At 41.8% G+C, this 24,101-nt stretch overlaps 1 protein-coding gene across 1 annotated transcript in view; it reads left to right on the forward strand.

The window, feature by feature from the left end:
- Prcp (prolylcarboxypeptidase) overlaps window positions 1-934 on the forward strand; it is a 31,137-nt gene extending 30,203 nt beyond the window's left edge. Inside the window, exon 8 of the mRNA XM_055623546.1 lies at window positions 266-934. Coding sequence (XP_055479521.1) covers window positions 266-482 — 217 coding nt within the window. The 3' untranslated portion in view covers window positions 483-934. The remainder of the gene's footprint in view (window positions 1-265) is intronic.
- Window positions 935-24,101: the final 23,167 nt, after the last annotated feature.

Raw genomic sequence — 24,101 nt, forward strand, 5'->3', positions numbered from 1 at the left:
ACACTCAGAGTCCTATTGCTCGTGTTTCGCAAGCAGGCCTTGTTCATGCTACTGCTCTTTGTCACCAGATTCTGTCTTCTTTGCTTCTGTGTCTCGGGGAAAAAAGCATTAAGAAGCTGTTTACATGACAAAGTAGATCTTCAGGTCCAGCCTCCAGATTGTTTGTACATTCAGGTTCACACATAGAGAATGTTTCTCGTATTGTATTTGAACATGGTCACGAAGAACTGACAACCTTAATTCTTCCTGTCTTCCTCACTTGCAGCAATGGCGACCTAGACCCGTGGTCAGCAGGTGGAGTCACTGAAGACCTCTCTGATACCTTGGTGGTGGTCAACATTCCAGAGGGAGCCCACCATTTAGATCTGCGATTCAGCACTCCCACAGATCCACCATCCCTGCAGTTAGCCCGCTCGGTGGAAATCAGACACATGAAACAATGGATCTCAGATTACTATAGCAATTACAGAAGGATGCCCTGAGCAGTTTCTAAAAATCACTTTTACTTCTTTTATGTTCGCTCCACCCACAAACCCATTCACTTTGATTTTTTTTAAAACATGTAATTACTTTCTCTCATTTGTCATTGTATTTGTTGGGCCAAGGTTGAGACAGAAGATAGTGACAGGGGTGGGCGCAGCCATCCCACCCTGGTGGCTGCTCCATCTTCACTGACGTGGTTCCTGACTGCCATTCACCAGGAGAGCCTGCTCTCTCACAAGTGGGGACCGTCTCCTTGGTTTTGAGGTTGAAGTCTCTCTGGCCCATTGTACGTCCCCACTCCTGCCACAAAAGGGAAAGCAGAAGCTGGATTAGAAAGGCTGCGGCTGCAGCCGGTAGGATGTGCGATGCCTGCCGATCCAGGAAACGGGGCCGCCTCCTTTGTACGCTGATTGACTGTGACTGTGCTGCAATAAAGAACAAGGCAGGCCTACCTGTGTGTTGCTCATCTCCTCCAGCTGTTGGGGAGGCAGGTGCCTGGGCTGTTCTCAGAAAGTCCTTTCTTTCTCTCTCTCCCGCTTGGCAGCTTTCCTTCGTTCTGGGATATGTGCCACTGTGGTACTGCCAGGAAGAAATCTGGCCTTCTCCTGCTCCGTTTCTCTTTGTTTTTGAGGTCAGCTTGGTGGTAATTTAGTTAAATTATGCCAACCTAGCAAAATCGCTCTCTTTGGCCTTTCACTTTAAGTGGAAACAGGCTTTATGTTGTTGTGGTCACTGATGATACTTCAGTAAAAAGACTTTTAAATTTGATGAGCAAGCTGTTCAAAGATCAGAATATAGTTTGCATTTTGTCTTCTGATGGTTGTTCTTGGTGTCATTAAAGCCCTAGGCATCACGATACCAAGCAGCAGGTGCGTGGGGACTTTCCTGTATGGCTTCCAGAAGACAAGCAGATAATTCATGCAGGCGGCATATTTGACAGCAATAAATGGCGAGGCCTTCCCATTTCCAAGGGGTTGGAACTTTTAAGCAGTTCTTACACGGAGACCTTTCTTCCAAGGGGCTTTTTTTTTTGGATAGGAAATAAGGCTGAATTTGAGCATTTTGGGGACACAGAGGGACTAACAATTTCTTCTCTGCTGAGTAAGTTTTTTCCCAGTTTCTTTTTTATTTTCTCAGATATATATACATACGTATTTTACCTGTCTTTGGGAACTTCTAATGCTTTTTTTAAAAAAATTGCAATTGGCTTGGTCATTTAAAATCAAAATTTGATTGGGAAACAGGTGTTTCCCATACTTCCCTGACACACAGCAAAATCTTGGTCAGCTTTGGAAACCTTCAGTTCTCATTCTAATGAGTTGTCCATTGAAGCAATTTGGGTAGTACTTTCTGTTGTTGTTTTGGTTGGCCTGCCTTCTGATACTTGGATGGAAGGGTATCCAGGAAACCCACAATTCCAAGGCTGCAATTCAAGACACAGCTCCGAGGGCTGGGAAGGTATGTATAACAGCTCTGAGGTGGGACATTGTCTCTGAGGCAAGGGAGCCCAGAAACCTCTCAGCTCTGGGGTGGGACAGTGTTTCAATGGTATTGTGAGGCATTGGAGTCCAAGAACCTCACAGCTTTGAGGTGGGACAGTGTTCCAAGGGTAGGTATCCTGAAGCAAGGGAACCTCACAGCTCTGAGAGGAGGCCTCCTCAACAGAGACGTTGCAGCTCCCAAGGGAGGGTTACCCCAACCCTTGATGAGCTGAGGAGTTTTGGAGTCTGAGGTCCACTCCTTTTTCATTTCTTCTTCTTTTTTTTCTTCTTCTGACAAGTGAGTCACAGAAAAGAGATTTACTGAAGGGACAAATCCAGGAGTGGTTGCCTCTGTTTTCTGGAGAAGGCAGCAGGAAACTGGAGTAAACACAGCCTTTATATAGGCTTTCTTAAGGGCTGGAGCTTTCTGGGGCAGGTATGTCCAGAATGTGGATTGGTGAGAGTTCAAGTTCTAAACTTGGGGGAGCTCAAGGATTGGTGGGTCTTTCTAAAGTTCAGGGATGGGTCAGTTTTCTTGCTCAGGGATTGGTGGGTTTTAGTGGGAAGCTCAGGGATTGGTCAGTTTTCCTGCTCAGGAACTGGTGGGGTTTTGTCCAGACTTTTCACTTCAAAGTAGCATAATCTGGGATAATTCCTACTGAGGGGCTGGAGGTGACAGTTACAGAGGTCTTGGTGGGGAAGGGGGCTGGCTGCCGAAGCTTTCTCAGGCAGAGGTCTGGCCACCTTTCTGCCTTGAGGGGTTATAAAGTTCACAGAGTCCAAAATTTACAGAGTCCACTGTGAAGGCAGTAGGCTGAAGCAGGGCTGTGTCACCGTGGACAGCTCCCATGGTGTCCGCAGTAGGCATTCTGAAGGAGGAAAATGTCGGGTTCCCGAAGTAGTCAGTTGAGGCGGGAATAATCACCATGGACAGATCCCGAAGAGGCGAGACGAGGCGACCATTTTGTCTTCTGCCTCCACAGCTCCAGGGTAGGAAGAAAGGGCTGACTACTCTGAGGCAGGAAGGGGAACTGGCAGCAAGAGGCTTGGAATTTCAGTGGCCCAATGCTCGAGGGCTACTGTGTATTTAACTGGCTGCTAAACGTAGCTCTTGGGGTGCTGTAGCCGGCTGTTCAGATTCCCCACTGCTGTGAGGTGGGGGCATGGCAGTGGGACACCACGGCTTGTTGGGCATCAGGACGGCTTGGGATGGAAGCCACCTCCGCTTGGTGGGTCTCCCCACACCTTGGGTCCAGTTGGGACAGCAGAGGCTTGGGATTAGCTCAGCCTGGGGCATCCCCTGCAGTAGGCTTGGGGCAGCAGGTTGTCTCTGCTCCAGCCTGACACTTTGTTCCAGCATCAGAGAACAGTTTACTGGGGTAGGTGTTAAAGTCAAGGCAATACTACTTTTTATTCTTTGTCTACTAAGAGGTTATAAGATGAGGGCTTGGGGCTTTAATACAGAGCATTCTTATTTTAGGACTTCAGCCCATTCTTACTTATTTAGAATCCTTAAAAAACACTGTGAGATTTTATTTAATAGTGATTATTAGGCATTATACATATATACATACATATAAAATATATACGTACATACACACACACACACACATATATATTTTGTTTGTTTGAGACATGGATTCTCTGTAGCCCTGGCTGTCTTGAATTTGCATTGTAAACCAGGCTGGCCTCGAATCCACAGCTTCCCTGAATTCTGGGATTATTGGCATGTACCACAACGTCTGGATGAAAAAACAAAATTTAAAAAGATCTTTTCCATTTTTGGCCAGGATAATTTGTATTATACTGTATAAAGTTAGCCTAAGTGTCCTGTACTAAATTTGTTTAAAGTAGAAAAACAATCCGAATATCAAATCTTATTAGAAATGGCTGGGCATATACATACAATACTTGCACTCAGAGACAAGAGGATGCTTGCACATTTAAGGGCAAACTTGCCTATGTGGTCAATTACAGGGCAGTAAAAAAACAAAGTTGAATTAAAACAAACAAACAAACAAACAAACAAACAAACGCTAAATCCAAAAGGCAAAACGCTAGCCAATCCCCCAGACCAAAAAAAAAAAAAAACCTTATATTTTTGTAGTGTTTAGTATGTTTAGTATTCCTTAATCTTTTTATTTTAAAAAGTTTTCAAAGCTTATTCTAATCATACTGGGTTATGACATTGTGACATTTCCCCAATGTGCCTCTCTTGTCTTCTTCCTCTCATCCCCTCTATCTTCTCTTTTCTACTTTCATGACTGTTTTTTTTTTTTTTTTTTTTCAAATTGTGATCCAATGTGTTTCACTAGGGTTGCTTACCAGGAGCACAAGTGAGAGGTTATTATTACTATTTTTTATAGGCATCTTACCATTGTCTACATCATAGAAAAAAATGTCTCTCCCTCTCCCAGCTACCATTAACTGCGTAGGGGTCTTCTCCTCTGCCTGTGGAGTTTATGAACCTCTTTCCCTTCCTTGACAGAGTATTGAGGGGCCCAATCTTGTTCATGACTGCTGCAGGTAATCACAGCTGCTGAGAGCTAGAGTGTAATTGCCATGTAATGCCTGGAACACAGCATTGAATATCACTCTACTCCTCCTGGCCCTTACATTTTTCTGCTTCCCTGTTCACTGATGTTCCATGAGCCTCAGAAAAGGTGAGGTAGACCTCCACAGCTGTTTATTCTCAACAGTTAGATCAGTTATGGGTCTCTGCAATACCTGCTGCCCACTGCAGGAAGAAACTCCTCTTGTCAAAGCTCTTAGCAACACTACTTCAGTAGGAATAAACAGAAACATCTAGAAGGCAATTTTATGGGCACATAGTGTCAATTTAGCAAAACAGCAGTAGCAGATTCTCACTAAGGCCTATATTCTTCTCAGTTGTGGGCCTTTTACAAAGTTTACAGGACCTGTTGTAAATTTACTCCTGCAGAGCAGGCCTCAATCAGAAAATGCTTGGTTACTCTCCAAATAGTCATGCCACTTCCACACTGGTGGGAATTGCCTGGCAGCTTCCTGGTACTCACAGGGGCGTGTGCCTGCATCCCTGGGTGGCTGGAAGGCTCATGCAGAAGCCTATCTTGAAGTTATATGTTTAAGGACAGCTTGGCAACATACTGGGAATCATTGCAAAGAAAAAGAGAAAGCTTGTTTAAAGTGCCTTTCCTCTAGATCTCTTTGGAATTTATCAGACAGAAGAGAGAGACACAGAAAAGAGAGTGAATTTTATTATTTTCTTTTGTTACCCTAGAGGCAATGGATGCGCTAAAGAAATTTAGACACTAAAAAGAAGGCCCAGAAATTAAAATACTTGATGTTTTTTAGAGGATTCCTTCCATCATTTGTGCTAGGCAGCTCACAACTGCCTACAACTCCAGCTTCACGGTATCAAACACCTCTTCTGGCCTCAACAGTAACTAGCATGCGTACACACACACACACACACACACACACACACACACACACACACACACACAGAGAGAGAGAGAGACAGAGAGACAGAGACAGAGAGAGAGACAGAGAGAGAGAGAGACAGGACATTTCTTCCGTATTCTGTAGAGCCAGTGGATTATCCAAAGCAGCCAGTTTGTAGACCAGCATGTTAGAGGATGAACATACCTCAGGAATCCAGCCCAACCCATCAACCTTGCTGGATGGGACATGTCTACAGCCTCCCAACTCATTCTTTGGCATAACTTGGAGTTGATTACAAATTTATTATGTTTAATTTAACTAGTGTAGCTTAGTCTTTGAACTGAAGGCTCAAAGTCTCACTAAACCATCATCTGAAACAAAGGGGGATTTATTGAAACCATGCCAAAATCTAGATCTTCAAGGTTCTGTGGTCACTAGGTATCCCGAAGAAATAGATCTGGGGTCTACCTAGTCTTTAAGTCAAGATGGCACTTTCTCTGTGTCTGGCTTTCAATCAAGACAACTAGGTGCCAACCTAGAGGGTCAGCTTTATTTCTAAGATGTTTATAGTTTTACCATGAGACTGAATTTTCCAAAGAGTTTGTAAAAGCACCAATGCTGAACTCTATCCCAGAGTTTGTTGACTGCCCAGAGGGTAAATCTCAGGAAGATGCCTAACTGCTTGCCAAGTGATTCTGGGACATCATGCTTTGATAAACACTATTGAAAACCATTATGGATTTGAGTCTCTTCAGACAGGGCATGACCTTTCTGTTTGTCTCCACCTGTTTCTGCTTCTGACCTGTCTGAGAATGGGAGCCCTGTTTTCTAGGCTGCATCCTACAATGGCCCTTCTGTAAGCTAGCTCTCTTTTTCTGCTCACAACAGGCCTAGGATGACTTCCCAGAGTGGTATCCCCAGAGCCTTACAGGTTCTCACAGCTCAGGTGGCTAGAGAAGAGCAGGATATTCAGAGTACAGATATAGATCTTAGGGTAAAGGAGAAACAGGTCAGCCAACTGGATCTCATGATGTCTGCCTGGAAGACAGATGTCTGACAAAATGCCAGAATCATAAATAGTAGAAAGATACGTAGGTCTGCATATTTTTGTTAAAATTTAAAAGGTTACTTTGTCATCTGCGAATACACATTGTGATTGTTTAAAATGAAGACCAAAAATAGTTTCCTTTCTCTTCATCACCTTCCCCACTTCATTTTGAGGCGCAACTCTAGAGTGTCTTACATGCTAGGAGGTGCTCTGCCATTGAGCTTCTTCTAGCTTTCCTAACTCTAACAGAGAATCTACTAAGCATAAAACGTTCTAGGGCTTAGAAAATACAGAGGTGGCTAAGAAAACAACATTTGTCCTAGTTTTACGTTTTAGTGGGGTAAAGAGACAAGCAGGCAAGCATTGCAATGCATTGATACACATGCATTGTAGTGGCTGTTTGGTCAGGATAGTTAGCTAAAAATCTGAATGAGTGTGAGGGGATGACAATGCTTCTCTCAGATCAAGTATTTAGCTGTCATCTAAATGAAGAATGGGAGAACGCCTTGTGTAAAAGCCCTGAGGAGAGCAGAGTGAATGACGTGAATGGGACTGCAGGCAGCCGCGGAGAACATGACCTAAATCAAGATGGAGATATAGCCTGGGGAATGCTCACAGAGATGTATCCTGACAATGATATAAACAATGAAAAACTACAAAGGAGTCTTCACATGGAAATGACAGGAACAGATTTTCATTGGAAAATAACAGTCTAGCTAGAGAGTGGGGTGTGAATTGTAAGGGGAGTAGCAAACCAATAACGTAGCCCACTAATGCAATTGTCCATGACGATAACTTTGATTAGAGACAAAAATAAATCAGATATGGAAGAATGGAGAGTGGTTTAATGAAGAAAATGATTGGATGGGCTGGATTAGTAGGTGTGATGTTTACTGCTAATCATTGGCAGTATCTAGACTTGCTCTGGGTAGGTGAGCCCCTGGGCATGCATGTTGGGGACTATCCAGATTGTGTTAATCTGGGAAGACCCATCTTAATAAATGGGACTATTCCATCAATAGGAAACCCTAGACTGGGTGGCCTGGCTATTGAGCTGAGCACCCACATGCATGCATTCACCAGGAACTTTCTATTTGACTGTAGATGTGGCCAGATCCATCAAGTTTCTGCTGCTGTGAGCTCCCCACTGTGGTGACTATAAACTGAACTGTGAGCCAGAACAAGTCATTTATCCTTTACATTTCTTTTGTCAAGAGTATTTAATAACAGCAACTAAGAAGAAACTAAGACAGTGGCGTTTAGTGGTGGGCTCTGAACGAGATACACATTGGACAGGTACCAAAGCTGATGGCCGCTGCTTTGTACAGTTGACTAGATGGTGAGGCCATACCTTTGGGAGGGAGGAGCATGAGATGTGGACTGGGTTTGACATGGTGATCATAAGATCACTATTGTCAGGTTGAGTTTTATGCAGTACCGAGATAAACAAGTGAAGCCAGCTCTCAAGTGGTGCTATTAGATACAGAGATCAGAAACTCAGCAAGGGCTGAAGATCCTAGTTAAGTGGAGAGTCAGCAAAGCATGGGCTCAAGGAACAAATGTCTGAGGAGCATACTTCAGAGCTGGCACTCTATCGTCCTTTTCATGAAGCTAGAACTTTCCTAAGCACTCTTTGCACTGATCCAACCCTTCACTTGATCTCTAGTATATCTTTTGTCTCAATTGAGATCTTCTGCTCAGAATTCAGTACCCATGGCCTCCAGGGGCAGCATGGACGGCAGAGGTCTTTTGAGGAGGTCCAGTCCAGTAAAATGAACCTTTCATCTTGGACATCCTGTCGTGGCGATTGCGCAGCTGGGAAGCGTGTTCTGGAACTGAGTCTGCACAAGCAACTGCATACACGCCCCCTGTCAGGGGGCTGCACACCGTCCCATCAGCCCTACGTGGCAAGGGCAAGTCCCCCCGTCCACCACAGCCGCCACCCACACGAATCACAGCTATGTGTCTCTAGTTCCATCGTCACCGTGCACTCACTGCTCCAATCCACCATCTTTCCCACATCTCCATCACATATTCTTTTGTGGTACTGGTACTGGAAACTGCAATGTATCATACAATACGTTTTTTTTTTCCTCCCAAGCAGCTTTCTATGCGAATATTCATTTCCATGGATTGCTGATCTGATTCAAGGCTTCCGGTTTCTGAAGCTCCATAACTACTGGACCGTTGCGGAGACTTGTCTCAGATATCCTGCTGTTGCCCATAGTTAGGGTGATGTGGCTAGGCAAGGCGTCCCAGGACAGGCTCTCCTGAGTGCCACGTGCCTCCCTGCCCTTGATGTCTGTCTCCTCTGCAGGCAGCACCACTGCCCTGAAGAGGGCAAACAGCTCAGGCTGCAGCCACAGTGGTTCCATGCTCGGGAATGGCCCTATTAAGTGGTGACGTGTTTCAGCAGGAGCTTCCGGCTGCTGCAAACTACCGTGTCCTTGCTTCTGGCTGGCTCTTGTGTTTGTAGGTTGTGGGCAGTGCCGCTGCCCTGCGAGTTTCATCTCTCAGCAGGCAAGTAGCACTCTTGTAAGGTTTGAAATAAATTACTTAGCTCTTTAGTAATTAATCCAGTTCAGGGCTGCAGTTAGTTAACATCTCCTAGCAAAATTTGAAAATATTTAAAAGTTTGTAATTGATCTCTCCTGATTTTTGTTTTCTGTGGTCAAATTTTCTATAAACCTATCTTATATCCTAGAAAATTGATAGAATCTCCTCTTTGTATTTTTTTTTTCAGGAGCAGTTTGTAACCCCCAAGGGCTGCAGCTGCAGAGGCTCCATGCAGGGGCTGACCAGTGGGCATAGGCCCTATTCAGTGTCGACCTGCTTCTGCAGGCGCTCCAGGCTGCCTCACATCTCCCGTCTTCCCAGGGCTCATCAGCATGACCTTTATGTTTGCAGTCTGGCAGAGATGAAGGGAACAGATTAGTCATTCTCTGCCACAGGTGGCTCTATTCTGCCAATTTTCTTTCTTTCTTTCTTTCTTTCTTTCTTTCTTTCTTTCTTTCTTTCTTTCTTTCTTTCTTTCTTTCTTTCTTTCTTCTATTTTTTAAAAGTGAACTTCCCATAAGGCAAGAATTGCAATTTTTTTTCTTAGTTGTTCTGGAGCTACTGTGGGCTCTGCAGACTTCTTTTCTGCCACCACATCACCTTTCTGAGCCTCCCTGAGTCTCTCATACTCCTCGAAGCTCCTCAGTGTGTGCTGCTGGCCACTGCCATCTTTGTCTTCTCTCCTTGTGCCTCTTTTAAGGCTCACACAAGTTTGGTTACTCCTCTAGGGAAGACATTCTCAGTTTTCCTTAGGAGAGTCATTCCTTATGGCTAACTGAATCGGGTTCACAACTAGCCTGTCAGCAAGAAGGAAAGCTCTATCATTGTGGGTGTTGTCTGTCTTCATCTCTACACCCTTCAATGGTACACGATCACTTCTAATTTAGTATACACAAATGTATTGTCATATTTTCTCAGTATCGTCAGTTACTTTTAAGAAAATCAAACTCTCAGAGGGCAGATATCATATCTTATTACTTCCTAGTCACTATCATTTTTCATGGGCTTTGGCAGCCAGATCTCCACAGGGCTGGAGAGATGGCTCAGAAGTTAAGAACACTGGCTCTTCTTCCAAAGGCCCTGAGTTTGATTCCCAGAAACCACACAGGGGCTCATAACCATCTATAATGAGATCTGGTGCCCTCTTCTGGTGTGTAGGCGTACATGCAGGCAGAATTCTGTATAATAAAAGTTTGCTTTAAAAATATTTACTGAATTAATCTACTTCAGAGTGAGAGACACAAACATTTTATAGAGGAGCACATTTCTCAGCTCTAATATCTCTCGTAACCTTTTGCTTTTGCTTACCATGGATATACAAAGGGAATTACATTTTTAGGACCTTGGAGCCTGGACTTTCAGATGTATCTTCCCTTCAACTACATGGGCTCTGGCTCTTTCTTTTCCCATTCTAGCAGCCTGGAAATCTTTGTCAGGGAATGGTCATTTTACCTTTTTGAAACGATGCTTTACTATGTAACTCAGGTTGGCTTCGCCTTAAGATCCTTCTGCTTCAGCACCCAAAAATGCTGGCTTAAGGTACGCGCCACCATGGCCACCTAAGAGAACTTGCTATACAACGTGACCAGTGGTCAAGGGAGTTGCTTTCTATACATGTTACTAACTCTGATATTGGGCATGAGAAGGTAACCGAGGAAGGTGGAAAGCAAGTTTGGGACAGGAGTGAGCGTATGTGTTTCACACGACTAACATCTCCAACAAGGAATACATGGCTACTCACTACCAGGGTGGTTCATAAGACTTTGAAGTGCGTCATTAAATTATCTATTAAAAAATTATTTTGACTTCATGTTTGTCTTTCTTTTGAGTGAGTTTTCCTTCAAGTGTCCTTTGAAGAATTTTTTTTAGTGCTCATGGGTTCTATTAGTTTGTGTTTAACATGCAGAGTTCTTCTCCTTCAGTTAAGAAGGAAAACTCTCCTAGATTGTTGCCCTCTAGCTAGAGGTAATCCATAGGCTAGATCTAGAGGACAGACCTGTGATATTGGCTCTAGCTTCAGAGACTGAGTGGTTCAGGGAGGAATTTTTGCCTCTACGACCTCTTGGTCCTTGCCTCCTTTATGGATTCCATAAAACTCTCTCCTGTAAGAGTTTGCTATTTTTTTGTGCCTTTTTTATTCATATTAATTTATTTACTTTACATCCTGGTCAGAACTTCCGGCCAACTCTCATTAACTCTCTCCCCTTTCTCTCTCTTCATCCCTTCTCCTTTTCTCCTTAGAGAAGAGGATACCTCCTTGTCATATCAAGTTGTAGTAGGACTGGGCGCATATTCTCCTATTGAGGCTAAACAAGGCAGTCCAGTCAGGGGAAAGGAATTTAAAGGTAGGCAACAGAGTCAGAGACAGTCCCTGCTTCTGCTGTTAGGTGTCTCACATGAAGATCAAGCTGAAAATCTGTTACATATGTATAGGAGGCTTAGATCTGTCCCATGCATGCTCTGTTGTTGATGATTATTAATATTTAATATTGATTTATCTTTTAGTTAAGTATCAGTTATTCCTAAACCAGCTGTATATCCAAATTACCACACAGAGACTAAGATTTATTCAGTTAGCCCAGAGTACATTGCTGGGCAATAATTACTCCATCCTAAACCTTCAAGCCCGCATAGGTTCCTCCCATTCAGATTTCCCACATTATACTTGCTTTTTAGTCATATCTTCAGGTCAGGTTCATTTTTCCTGATATTTCCCTGTCCTCTCTTCTCTGCTCTCTCTTCCTACTTCTTTTCTCTTAGATCTCTCCTCCCACTCATTCTTGCTCCTTCCTTCTGGGCCAGGGTGTCCCGTCCTATTCTGTCCATTGCTCAGCATTAGCTGGTTGTTTTTATTGACAAGACAGAGAACAAAAGGTGGCATGTTTACACAAACTTGATACAGGTGATGCTTAGAATAAGCATCACAATGCAGTGTCCAGATTGAAACCAGCTAATGGTGTAGAGTAATCAGCATTTGAATGAACAAGAATAATTTATTATACCAACACTCTGTAGTTGGTGGTTCAGTCTCTGTGACTTCATACATATGGTCTCAGGTTAGTTGATTCTGTAGGTTTTCTTATGGTGTCTTTGACCTCTCTTGCTCCTTCAATCCTTCTCCCAAATCTTCCAGAAGTTTCCCTGAGCTCTGCCTATTGTTTGCTTGTGGTCTCTGCATCTGTTTCCATCAGCTGCTGGGTAAAACCTCTCAGATGACAGGTATGCTAGGCTCCTGTCTACAAGTACAGTGGAGTAATCATTAATAGTGTCAAGTGTGGGCTTTCTCTAGAGGGACAGGTCTCAAATTGGGCCAGATGTTGGTTGGCCATTCCCTCACTTTCTGCTCCCTCTTTCTCCCTGTACCTCTTTGTGACTGGGTTGATGTCCCCATCCTTCCATTGGAAGTCTTGCCTGATAAGAGGAGGTGGCCATTTCAGATTTCACATTCCCCATTGCTAGGGGTCTTAGCTATTAGGTTCCTTCATAGGTTCCTGGAAGTTTTCCTTATCTTCGGTTTCTAGCTCATCTGAAAGAGCTTCCCCTGCCAATTCCAGCTCTCTGTCAATCTTCTCCATCCACATTGCTTTTTTCCTGTCCTTCTCCCCACTGTTTTTCCCATCTAGTTCCCTCCCTCCATTCACCCCATATGTCTATTTTATTTCCCCCTTTCAGTGAGATTCCAGTGTACTCCCTTGAGTCTGCATTGTTCTGTGGATTGTAGCATGCTTATCATGGACTTTATGGCTGATATCTACTTAGAATTGAATACATATCATGTTTGTCTTTCTGGCTCTGGTTTCTTCACACAGAATGGTATTTTGTATTTCCATCCATTTGCCTGAAAATTTCATGATGTCATTGTTTATAATAGTTGAGTAATATTTCACTGTGTAAATGCACCATATTTTATTTTTTCTTTTCTTTTCTTTTTCTTCTTCTTCTTCTTCTTCTTCTTCTTCTTCTTCTTCTTCTTCTTCTTCTTCTTCTTTTTGGCTTTTTTTTTTTTTGGCTTTTTAAGACAGGGTTTCTCTGTGTAACCTTGGTTGTTCTGGACTCGATTTGTAGACCAGGTTGGTTTTGAACTCACAGATCCACCTGCCTCTGCCTCACTGAGTGCTGAGAAAAAAGGTGTGAACCATGCCTAGCTACAATATTTTCTTTATGTATTCTCAGATTGAGGGACATTTAGGTTGTTTACAGTTTCTGGCTATTGTGAATAAAGCTGTTATGAATAGAGTTGAGCAAATGTCTTTGTGCTATGGTAGAACACCTTTGGATATATACCAAGGAGTGGGATAGCTGAGTCCTGAAGTAGAACTATTTCCAATTTTCTGAGAAACTGCCAATTTGATCTCCAAGGTAGTTGTATAAGTTTGCATTCCCACTAGCAATGAAATAGTCTTCCCCTTGTTCTCCATCCTCACCAGCATGAGCTGTCACTTAGGTTTTTGATCTTAGTCATTCTGATGGGTGTAAGATGGAATCTCAGAGTCGTTTTGATTTGCATTTCACTGATTAAAGACTTAAGTGCTTCTCCAACATTAGAGATTCTGCTGTTAGCTCTGTACCCCATTTTTAACTAGATTATTTGGTTTGTTGTTAACTAAGTTCTTTATATATTTTGGATATCAGCCCTCTGTCAGTTGTAGGGTTGGTGAAGATCTTTTCCCATTCTGTAGGCAGCTGTTTTGTCCTATTGACAGTTTCCTTTGCTTTACAGAAGCTTTTCAGTTTCATGAGGTCCCATTTATTGATTGTTGGTCTTAGAACCTGAGCTGTTGGTGTTCTGTTCAGGAAGTTGTCTCTTGTACCAATGAGTTCAGGCTTTTCCTCACTTTCTTTTCTATTAGATCTAGTGTATCTGGTTTCATGTCAAGGTCTTTCATCCACTTTGACTTGAGTTTTGTGCAGGGTGACAAATATGGATCTATTTGCATTCTTCTGCAATCAGTTAGATCAGCACCACTGGTTGAAGATGTTTTCTTTTTTCCATTGTATGGCTTTGGCTTCTTTGTCAAAAATCAAGTGTGTATAGGTGTGTGGGTTTATTTCTGGGTCTTCTATTTGATTCCATTGATCAACCAGTCTGTATCTATGCAGTTTTTCTTATTATTGTTCTGTAGTACAGCTTGAAATCCAGAATGGTGATACTTCCAGAAGTTCTTTTTTGTATAGGATTGTTTTAGCTGTCTTGGGTTTTCTGTTTTTCCATATGATGTGAAAATTGTTCTTTCAAGGTATGTAAGATACAAGGGGTTAAATTTTTTTGTATCTACTGAAACTTGTTTTGTGACTGAGTATATGGTAAATTTCGGATTTGGTTCTGTGAGGTGCTGAGGCAAAAGTATATTCTTTTTGTTTGTGTGAAATGTTCTGTAGGTATCTGTAGGTCCATTTGATTCATAATGTCTGTTAGTTTTATTATTTTTCTGTTTAGTTTTTGTCTTGATTACCGGTGCATTGGTGAAAGTGAGGTTTTGTCTCTCACTATTGATGTATGGGGTTCGATATGTGACTTAAGCTTTAGCAATGTTTCTTCTATGAATGTGCTTGACTATGTATGTTTGGGGCATGCATAGTCATAATTGAGACACCTGGGGGATTTTTATTTTCTTGTGTGTGTAGTGTACTTATCCGTCTCTTTTGGGTAATTCTGGTTGAAATTCTAATTGATTAGATATTAGAATGACTACTCTAGCTTGCTTCTTGGTTTCATTTTTTTCCAAGCCCTTTACCCTGAGGTAATGTCTATCTTTTTTGCTAATGTGTGTTTCTTATATGTGGCGTAATGATGGGTCCTGTTTTTGCATCCATTTTGTTAACCTGTGTCTTTGTATTGGGGAATTGAGTCCATTGGTGTCAAGTGATATTAATGACTGAAGATTGTTATTTCCTGATATTTTGATATTGGTGGTGGTAGTAGTGTGTGTATGTGTGTATGTGTATGTGTGTATGTGTGTATGTGTGTGTGCTTCCCTTCTTTTGGTTTTGCTGGTGTGAAATTATTTATATCCTGTGTTTTCTTGGGTGTAGCTAACCTCCTTGGAATAGACTTTTCCTTTTAATTCCTCTGTAGGACTGGATTTGTATATATATTATATATATATTTAATTTGGTTTCTCATGAATATATTGTTTTCTTTATCTATGATAATTGAAAGTTTTGCTGGGTATAGTAGTCTGGTCTGGCAGCCCAGGCCCTTCTGGTTTTTAAAGTGTCTGTTGAGAAGTCAGGTATAATTCTAATAAGTCTGCCTATAAATAATAAGTCGGGTATAATTCTAATAAGTCTGCATATAAATGTTACTTGGCCTTTTTCCCTTGAGACTTTTAATATTCTTTCTTTGGTTTGTACATTTAGTGTTTTGATTATTATGTGGTGAGATTTTCTTTTTTGGTCCTATCCTTTTTAATTAAATTTTTATTCTTTTATATTAATTACTTATTTTTTGCTTTGTATCCCAGCTGTAGCCCCCTGCCTCATTCCCTCCCAATCCTACCCTCCCTCAGCTCCTCCCATGCTCCTCTCCAAGTCCACTGATAGGAGAGGTCCTCTTCCCCTTCCATCTGACCCTAGCTTATCAGGTGTCATCAGGACTGGCTGCAATGTCTTCCTCTGTGGCCTGGCAATGTTGCTCCTACCTCGGGGTGGGGGGTGGTCAAAAGCCAGCCACTGAGTTCATGTCAGAGACAGTTCTTGTTCCCCTTACTAGGGAACACACTTGGAGACTGAGCTGCCATGGGCTATATCTGTTCTAGGTTATATCCACGAATGGACCTCAGTCTCAGAAAAGACCCCTGTGCCCAGATATTTTGGTTCTGTTACTCTCCTTCTGGAGCTCCTATCCTCTCCAGGTCTTACTAACTCCCCTTTCTTTCATATGATTCCCTGCACTCTGCCCAAAGTTTGGTTATGAGTCTCAGCATCTGCTTTGATATACTGCTAGGCAGAGTCTTTCAGAGGCCCTCTGTGGTAGGCTCCTGTCCTGTTTCTTGTTTTCTCCTTCTTCCAATGTCCATACCATTTGTCTTTCTAAATGAGGATTGATCACTTTACTCTGGGTCCTTCTTGTTTAGCTTTTTTATGTGTAAAGATTTTAGTATGTTTATCTTATAGGTCTAGTATCTACTTATAAGTGAGTACATACTATGTGTGTCTTTCTGCTTCTGGGATACCTAACTCAGGATGATCTTTTCTAGTTCCCACCATTTGCCTGCAAATTTCATGATTTCCTTGGTTTTAATTGCTGAGTAGTATTCCATTTTGTAAATGTAGCACAATTTCTGTATCCATTCCTCCATTGAGGGACATCTGGGTTGTTTCCAGGTTCTGGCTATTATGAATAAAGCTGCTATAAACATGGTTGAACAAATGTTCTTGTTGTGTACTTGAGCATATTTTGGATATATGCCTAGGAGTGGTATAGGTGGATCTCGAGGAAGCGCTATTCCTAATTGTCTGAGAAAGCACCAGGTTGATTTCCAAAATGGTTGTACATGTTTTAGTCCTGTCTATCTGGTGCTCTGTAAGCTTCTTGTACATTTATCAGCATCTCTTAGGTTAGGAAAATTTTTCTTCTATGGTTTTGTTGAAAATATTTTCTGGGCCTTTGAGCTGGGACTCTTCTCCTTCTATTTTTATTATTCTTAGGTTTGGTCTTTTCATAGTATACCACATTTCCTGGAAGTTTTGTGTCAAAATTTTTTTAGATTTAACTTTTTCTTTGACTGATGTATCATTTTTTCCTATCATATCTTCTGTACATGGGACTCTTCCATCTCTTGTATTCTGTTGGTGATGCTTGCATCTATAGTTTCTGTTCTCTTGCCTAGATTTTTCATCTCCAGGATTCCCTCAGTTTATGTTTTCTTTATTGCTTCTAATTCCATTTTCAGGTCTTGAACAGTTTTATTCAGTTAGCTCACTGGTTTGATTTTATTTTCCTGTATTTCTTTAGGCGATTTATTCACTTTCTCTTTAAAGGCCTCTATTATCTGCATAAGACTGGATTTAAGGTCATGTTCTTGTACTTCAGCTGTGTTAGGATATACAGGACTTGTAGTAGGGTAGCTGTGCTATGCTGATGTCATATTGTCCTGGCTCTTGTCGATTGTGTTCTTGTGTTGGTCTTTATCTGGTTGTCCTTACTGCTGCGGGCCTCTGGGAATGCAGGCCGAGCTTTGGGCTCAGAATTGAAGTGCACAGGGGGCCAGACTGCAGCTCCGGGGCCTGCTCTTTTGAAAAAACAAACAAACAAACAAACAAACAAACAAAAACTCTATTTATTTATTTATTTGATGTGCATGAATGTTTTGCCTACATGTATGTAAATGTACCACATATTTGCGGAGATTTAGGAGGCCAGGAGAGGGTGTCAGAATCTCTATAAATGGAGTTACAAACATTGTGAGCTGCTGTATGGGTATTGGGAGCTGAAACCAGGTCCTCTGCATGAACAGCAAGGGCTCTATCTCTTCAGCTGAGTCTGCTCTTTAGATCTAAATCACTGTTCCCAATTGTTGGCAGTCCCTCACTCCCAACCTAGAGTATTCTGTTGACAATGCTCGAGACATTTTTTGATTGTCATACTTGACATAACAAAGAATTTATCTGGCTCTAGATGATAACAGTGTTGATATTAAGGGAATAATCTAAATCATCTCCATCGTAATTTAAGGATCCTTCTTGTTTTACTTTACTAAGAAGGTGAGAATCTGACAAGTAATTCAACCATTCAATAGCCCTACTCTCTACTCTGACCAGCACATCAGCGTTTTAGAGTTTAATGTGAGACCTACTCTAAGGTTCAATGCCGTTTGCATTTGAGCTTAAGTAACTTCTTCCCCAGAACAACCAAGTAGTGCCAGGTTTTGGGTTGTTTCTTTCTTTATGATTAGTTAAGAAAAGCACACATTTAACAGCAAATTTGTGCTGAGCAATAATAAGAGGAAGAAATAAGGATAACGTTCAATTGTTCTCGGGGGATTCAGAGGTAATGGGAAGAGATCATTGCAGTGATAAGTAATTAACAACACTGGGATCAAAACTTTTATTGCATCAGGAAGCTGGAAAGCAAAAACATGAAGGTGATGAATTTATCCTGAGGATCTAAGATAAACATCTAAACTTGGACTTGAGGGATGGACTTGAGGGAGTTTGCAGGAAGGTTGCTGATTAGGGGTAGTGTAGTGGGAAGTCAGCTAAAGCACATATATTGAGAAAAATGATTAAACATATGTTCTGTACCTGTAGTTAGGTACTGATTACATTATTGTGAAAAACCAAACCAGATACAACCCTTCCTGTCATTATCATCAGGCTGATCAAAAGAGAATCATAGAAAGCCTCTCTTGACCACATGGATCGTACTTTACAGTTCTTAGAACTCTTCTTCCTGTCTTTTCAATGATTTTGTCCATGGATGCCTTCAACAACCCTGACAGGCAAAAGACAGTAGGAGAGAAATGACTCCCATACTAAGGGATGGCCACAGAAGTAGTCAGTGGCTGTTAACTGATTCTCAGCCAGGATCTTTGCTATGCTTCCTGATTTCCAGATGGAATTTCCTGTAGCAGAGAGGTAAGCACAGCAGTTTCTATCCACTTCCTCCCCTGTAGTCGTACTGTTCTGATTTTTTTCCGCTGGCCTCTACCATGAAGGCATTTGTTCTTCCTGTTCTCATTGCAGGGGAACAGACAGGGTGAGGAGGGAAGACTTGCTTTCTAGCCACTGGCCATTTATGAAAATAATTTCTACCTTGTTTTCCCCCAAAAATATGAAGAATAAAGAAAACACTTGGAACCAAAGAATCCCTTTTGTTTGTCTTAGAGCTTGGTAATGTATGCACCCTCTCTGGGTGGTTTAAGCGGTTTAGGTGCTTTCTATAAAAGAAATCTTTTAATGACAAAACTAATGTGATTATCTGAGTGAGTGTGAGAGTTGTATTCAAGGCTTAAAGAAAATCTGTTAGAATAGCTGAATGTATCGGCTTAATCCTCTCTCTAATGTGGCTGAACAATGCTCTGGGAGGCTATTGGTCCTTCTTTCTTTCGGTAAATGCCTGCCTCCAGAGGTAGGGATTTTTTTTTTTTTTTCAGCTTTTGATAGCCTTATGCTTCACCTTCTCAGCTGCACAAAAACACAGGAGAAGCCTGGAGATACCCAAAGCATCATCAGAAATGCCTGTTCTTTCTGTAGAACCCACTGTGTGCTTTCTCCCTGGCATCCTTAGAAGCAAGTACAGTAGGCGCCCCAGGGAATGGCTTCTTGAAGAAGATCACTGTTCCCAGTACTGCGGGACACCTGCAGAAAGACAGGATTAGTTACTCCCTGTTAGGGTGGTTCTGTAGGTAAGTGAAGTTTAAGGAGGGAGGAAATTGACAGGAAGTTGAATCTGAAAAGCTGATCTGTGACTCATTTGTAGTCTAGTCACAGTAACACCTGGTACATCAATTAATTTCAAGGATGAAAGGCAAACCTGGAAAAATGTACATGAAAGTTCATATTTGAACAAATCTGTAGCTTTTACACATAAAATGTTGAACATTTTCCTTGCCATTTTTTTTCTGTAAAATTTCAAATCACTATTTTTTTTTGTTTTTTTTTTTAAATGCTTCATTTTTTAGCTGTATGATTTAACTTACCAAAGAAAGCATTTGTTGACTCTTCATGATGTGGGCATAGTTTGAGGACACAGGTAAGAACAAACATCTAACTTTAAGAGGGTCACAGTATGGAGGCAGAACTATAAAATACATCTTTTAAAGTGGATATTATAAGTGATTTAGTATACTTTGGATCATTAATAATTAGATAAAACCTTAACATAGTGCTTATTATTTCAATTATAAGTTCCCCATTTTAATCTCCACAGTGATGGCAGGTAGAAACTCTTAACATTCCATTTCACAAATGAGAAGACTAAGGCCCAGTTAGATACGTAAACAACTTCCCCACAGTGTCATAGTCAGTAAATTGTAGACCAAATGGTAGGTCTGTTTAATGCTACAGTCTGAACTCTACCTCAAAGTGTAGCCTAAGTTAATAAAGACTCTTTAGAGATTATGACCAAAGAGGGGTTCCAAAACATATGGAGAAGTATGCAGTATTCTTGAAGGAGAAAGGGCATTCCGAAACGAGGGAACAGCATAGGGAGAGGCACATCACCAGCAGCATTTTTGAAGGGAAGAACTCAGAACATATTGCATTCAGCAATGAATTGGGGCAGGTGGAGAGTTATCAGGGGCCAGAGTATGACCTCCATGAACTTGTTGGAAATTATCTCCACCAATTATCGTATTGATAGCCCATTTGTCAAGAAGACATTTACACCAAAGCAGTAACTGTTGCCACCTTTATAGTACAGAACACCAGAGTTTGCTCCAAATTGTAGAATATGAAACCCTTGATGGACTCCTTCCTTCAAGAGGATGAATGATAGAGGTGGCATGAACATTAAATGAGAATTACAGAATCATCTTCAGATGCATTTATAAAAGTTGGTAAGTTGAGGGAAAGATGCAGCTGGAAATTCTGGGACATGGAAATAGAGTCCTTTGTTTCAGCTCTGGGAACTGTCAGGGCAGATTTCTTCAATGGTGCTGGGTATTGTGTGTATCAGTTAAGGCCAAACTAGAAATCATGCTTGCCTAGGGGCTAGAACTTGGAGCTCATTCCTCATCTATTCCTTAGTTTCCACTGGCTACTTTAAGTGAAGCCCTGGACAGGCTGTTGCTAGTTTTGTTTCTATCAGGCTGACCATGTGAAAGGCAAGACAGGCAAGAGGAGAAACAATTTGAACAGAGTGGGTTTAGCTGAGTAACATGGGATGGATTCTGTGGTTGACCAGGAGGGATGAGAGCCTGGCTGTGCTCCGCATGGGTTTGTAGAGGAGTGTGCGATCCAAGGGAAGATCGAAATAAGAGCAGGAGTGTGGGAAAAGAGAGGACAAAGGGTGAATTAGATAGAGGGCATAATTTGTACAAATGCCTCAGAGAGACCACAGCCATTGAGAAAGCTAATTTGCATCTCCTACTCTCATTTTAGAATATCTGGAGTGGAGTGGACGAGTCAGAACTGAACTGAGAATTTTCTCTGCCTTTCTCTTCCAAACTATTTTAGGTTACATGAACAGGCATGTTAGTAAAGAGTCACATCTTTGAGAAGAAAAGATTGAAATGTGGTTATAAATGCAACAGAAAGCAAGTAATAGCATGCCTGGGGTCACTGAACGGTTTCATAAAATAAATGTTTCTCCTGTTTTTCTACAGCCATCCCATTGCCCTGACTAGTGGACTCCCCAAGGGGGCTACTGCTCTCTCTCTCACACACACACACACAAACCCACCTCCCCAGAGCAATGGCCTGAACGCAAAGCAGACAAATGAATATCAGTGCAGCAGGAGGGGAGAGCAATAAAACGAGATGGCCAGAGTGACGCTGGTAACCTGCTGAATTCCCTAGTCACAGAGTAATTTACTGGCTGATCCTAGACCACTGGGTAATTATCCAGGCAGCCCCCATCCTGGTGTGAAGCCTCCTGCTGCTCGCGTTATTAATACTGGTAGCAAGCAGCATGTGTTGGTGGGAGCAGAGCAGACCCCCAGGCAGAAGAGACAATGTAAAGGCCCCTGCCCTGGCCCTTCCGGGCTAGGCCAGAAAAACAGAGCGGCCTCACTTCTCAGCTTCTGGTCCAGTCATCCCAGCCCTTGCATGATCCTAAGGGAGACTCTCTCAAGGTTGCTCAACAGATTGGGCAAATGAAATAGATCTGTAAGCCCTGCAGCTTTTTCTGGCTTCTGTCAAAAACCTTTGCTCTATTCTCCCTTGGGGCTAACTGGAGAGGTGTTTTGAGGCCTCCTCAGAATAAGTCAAATTAATATCCATGGAACAGTGTCGAATACTTGCCTTTGACATGGCGTGGGAACCAACCGGTCTTCAACGCTTACAAGTGGGGCCAGGGATAGCGGGTGTGTCTCCTTCAGGGCTTAAATCATTTAAGAGCTTGACCTTAGGGAACTTGAGAGTGCTTCAACAGGTCATTGAGATAGGGGTGGGGCTTATTATTTCATACCCTTGTTGTTTACCCAGCTGTTCTTAAAAGTTTTATTTTAGTCTTATGTATTCTTTCAAGGTTTCATATACACGTATAGTGAATTTTGCTCATATCCACCATCACTTCCCCTCCTTTAAAATACATTTTACTTTAAAATACATTTTACATTTGACAGTTTTATAAATATAATGAACTTCTGATATTTTCTTTCCCCTTTTTGTAGCTGACCTTTTTCTACTTTGTGGGTTCTTTTTTTTTTCTACCCTTTATCTCCACTCCTGTTCACCCCCTATCATTAGATAGGAGAGAAAGAAGGGTAGAGGGGGAGAGAGAGAGATCCCAGAATCTAACTTCTTTCTTATTGTTTCTTCTTTGAGAACGCTTAATAACAACTGCAACCAACGCCCTGAATGACCACCAACCACCAACCCTGCTTATCAGGGCTCTAGCATTTATATACCCTCTGAAAAGTTCCCAGAATTCCAAAAATCTGCAGCTGGCCAAACCACACCCCTTCTTAAGATGACGGCAGACCTTGACTTTATGCACGTGAAGTACTATGGGCACGTACAATGCAAGAGTCATAGGTCTTTCAGCCTTCAACTCAGATTTCATGTGAATGCTGGGGGAGGCTACACAAGGAATGCATATCAGATTTACAGTTCCTTGAAGGTTGTTCTTGAGAAGACAACGTAGAAGCTTTTATGGTGAAGGCAGAGATACGGTGCAGGTTCAAGGATGCTTAAGACACTAGGAATGTGGACTCTTTGCCAAAGAAAGCTATAGGGAATGAGTGGACTCTGCCCAAGACCATAGACAGTGTCAGGGCTGTCCCAGCCCATTGATCGCTCACATTGTACTACCGCATACTTTAGATACCAGAGTTAATGTTTTTCCTGGGGAAAGCATTATTTTTATTTTATCTGATATTTTTTTTCTGCTCTTTTCTCTTTCCACCTTTTTGTAATGGGGATGTTTACTCTATGCCATTTTATTAATATAATTTTGACTTTTATTTTAGGGAGTGTCACAGGTAAAAGATGGCTTTGAGTCTCAGTAGACCTTGGACTTTAACTTGACAATGATAAGTTTTGGGAACTTTTGGAGATGTACTCAATGTATTTTGTATTGTGAAATGTCCATGAGCCTGTGTGGGGCAGGAGCAGAATGTTATGCTTTGAGTACGAAATGTTCTCTATAGGCACATGAGTTTAACATGTGTGTTCCCAGGTGGGAAAGCACATATTTCAGCATTTTGAAGAGTGCTGAAAACTTTAGGAGATGGAGCCTATCTTGGGTAAACAGGTAACTGTGGATCTGTGTGTGTGTAATAGGTAACTGTGGATATATGTGTGTGTGAGTCGGTAACTGTGGATATGTGTCTTCTTCCAGACCCCTCTCTGTTCTTGCTTCCTGTTCACCATGCCCTGAATTGCCTACTCTGCCACACATTCCTGCTGCCATATGTTCTACCTCACCACTGGATCAGACACAACAGAACTGAGGGCTGTGGTCTCACACCACTGAAAGTACAAGCTAAGACGAACACTTCCTCCTTTAAATTGTTCTTATTTGGTATTTTGTTACAGCAAGAAAAATAACAAAAGAAACAGTTTCTCATTTTTAGTAGCTCCATTATATCTTTATTGGTCTCTCCAATGCATCAAATATTAATTTATGTTTTCCTTCTTCTATTGCCTCAAAATATATGAAGAAAATTCAACAATGAACACAAAATGCAATGCTAAAACGTTACACTGCATAATGGCTAGACAACCGTTGGTTTCTAGAGCCACATTGTGTTAAAAATATTATGGGAACAAAAATAATTTATGTAACATAACTTGGTACTGTTATAAGAATATTTTTCAAAGTCTGAATTTCAGGATGACAAGATGGCTCAGTCAGTAAAAGTACTTGTTCCTAATCATGATGACCTGACTATGATGAAGAAGAGAAATTATTCTAGCAAGCTGTCCTCTGACCTCCATATACAAGCCATGGTATAAACACACACACACACACACACACACACACACACACACACACACACACA

This window comes from Psammomys obesus, unplaced genomic scaffold, assembly GCF_907164565.1.
Source record: "Psammomys obesus unplaced genomic scaffold, mPsaObe1.curated_primary_1811, whole genome shotgun sequence".
NCBI lineage: Eukaryota > Metazoa > Chordata > Mammalia > Rodentia > Muridae > Psammomys > Psammomys obesus.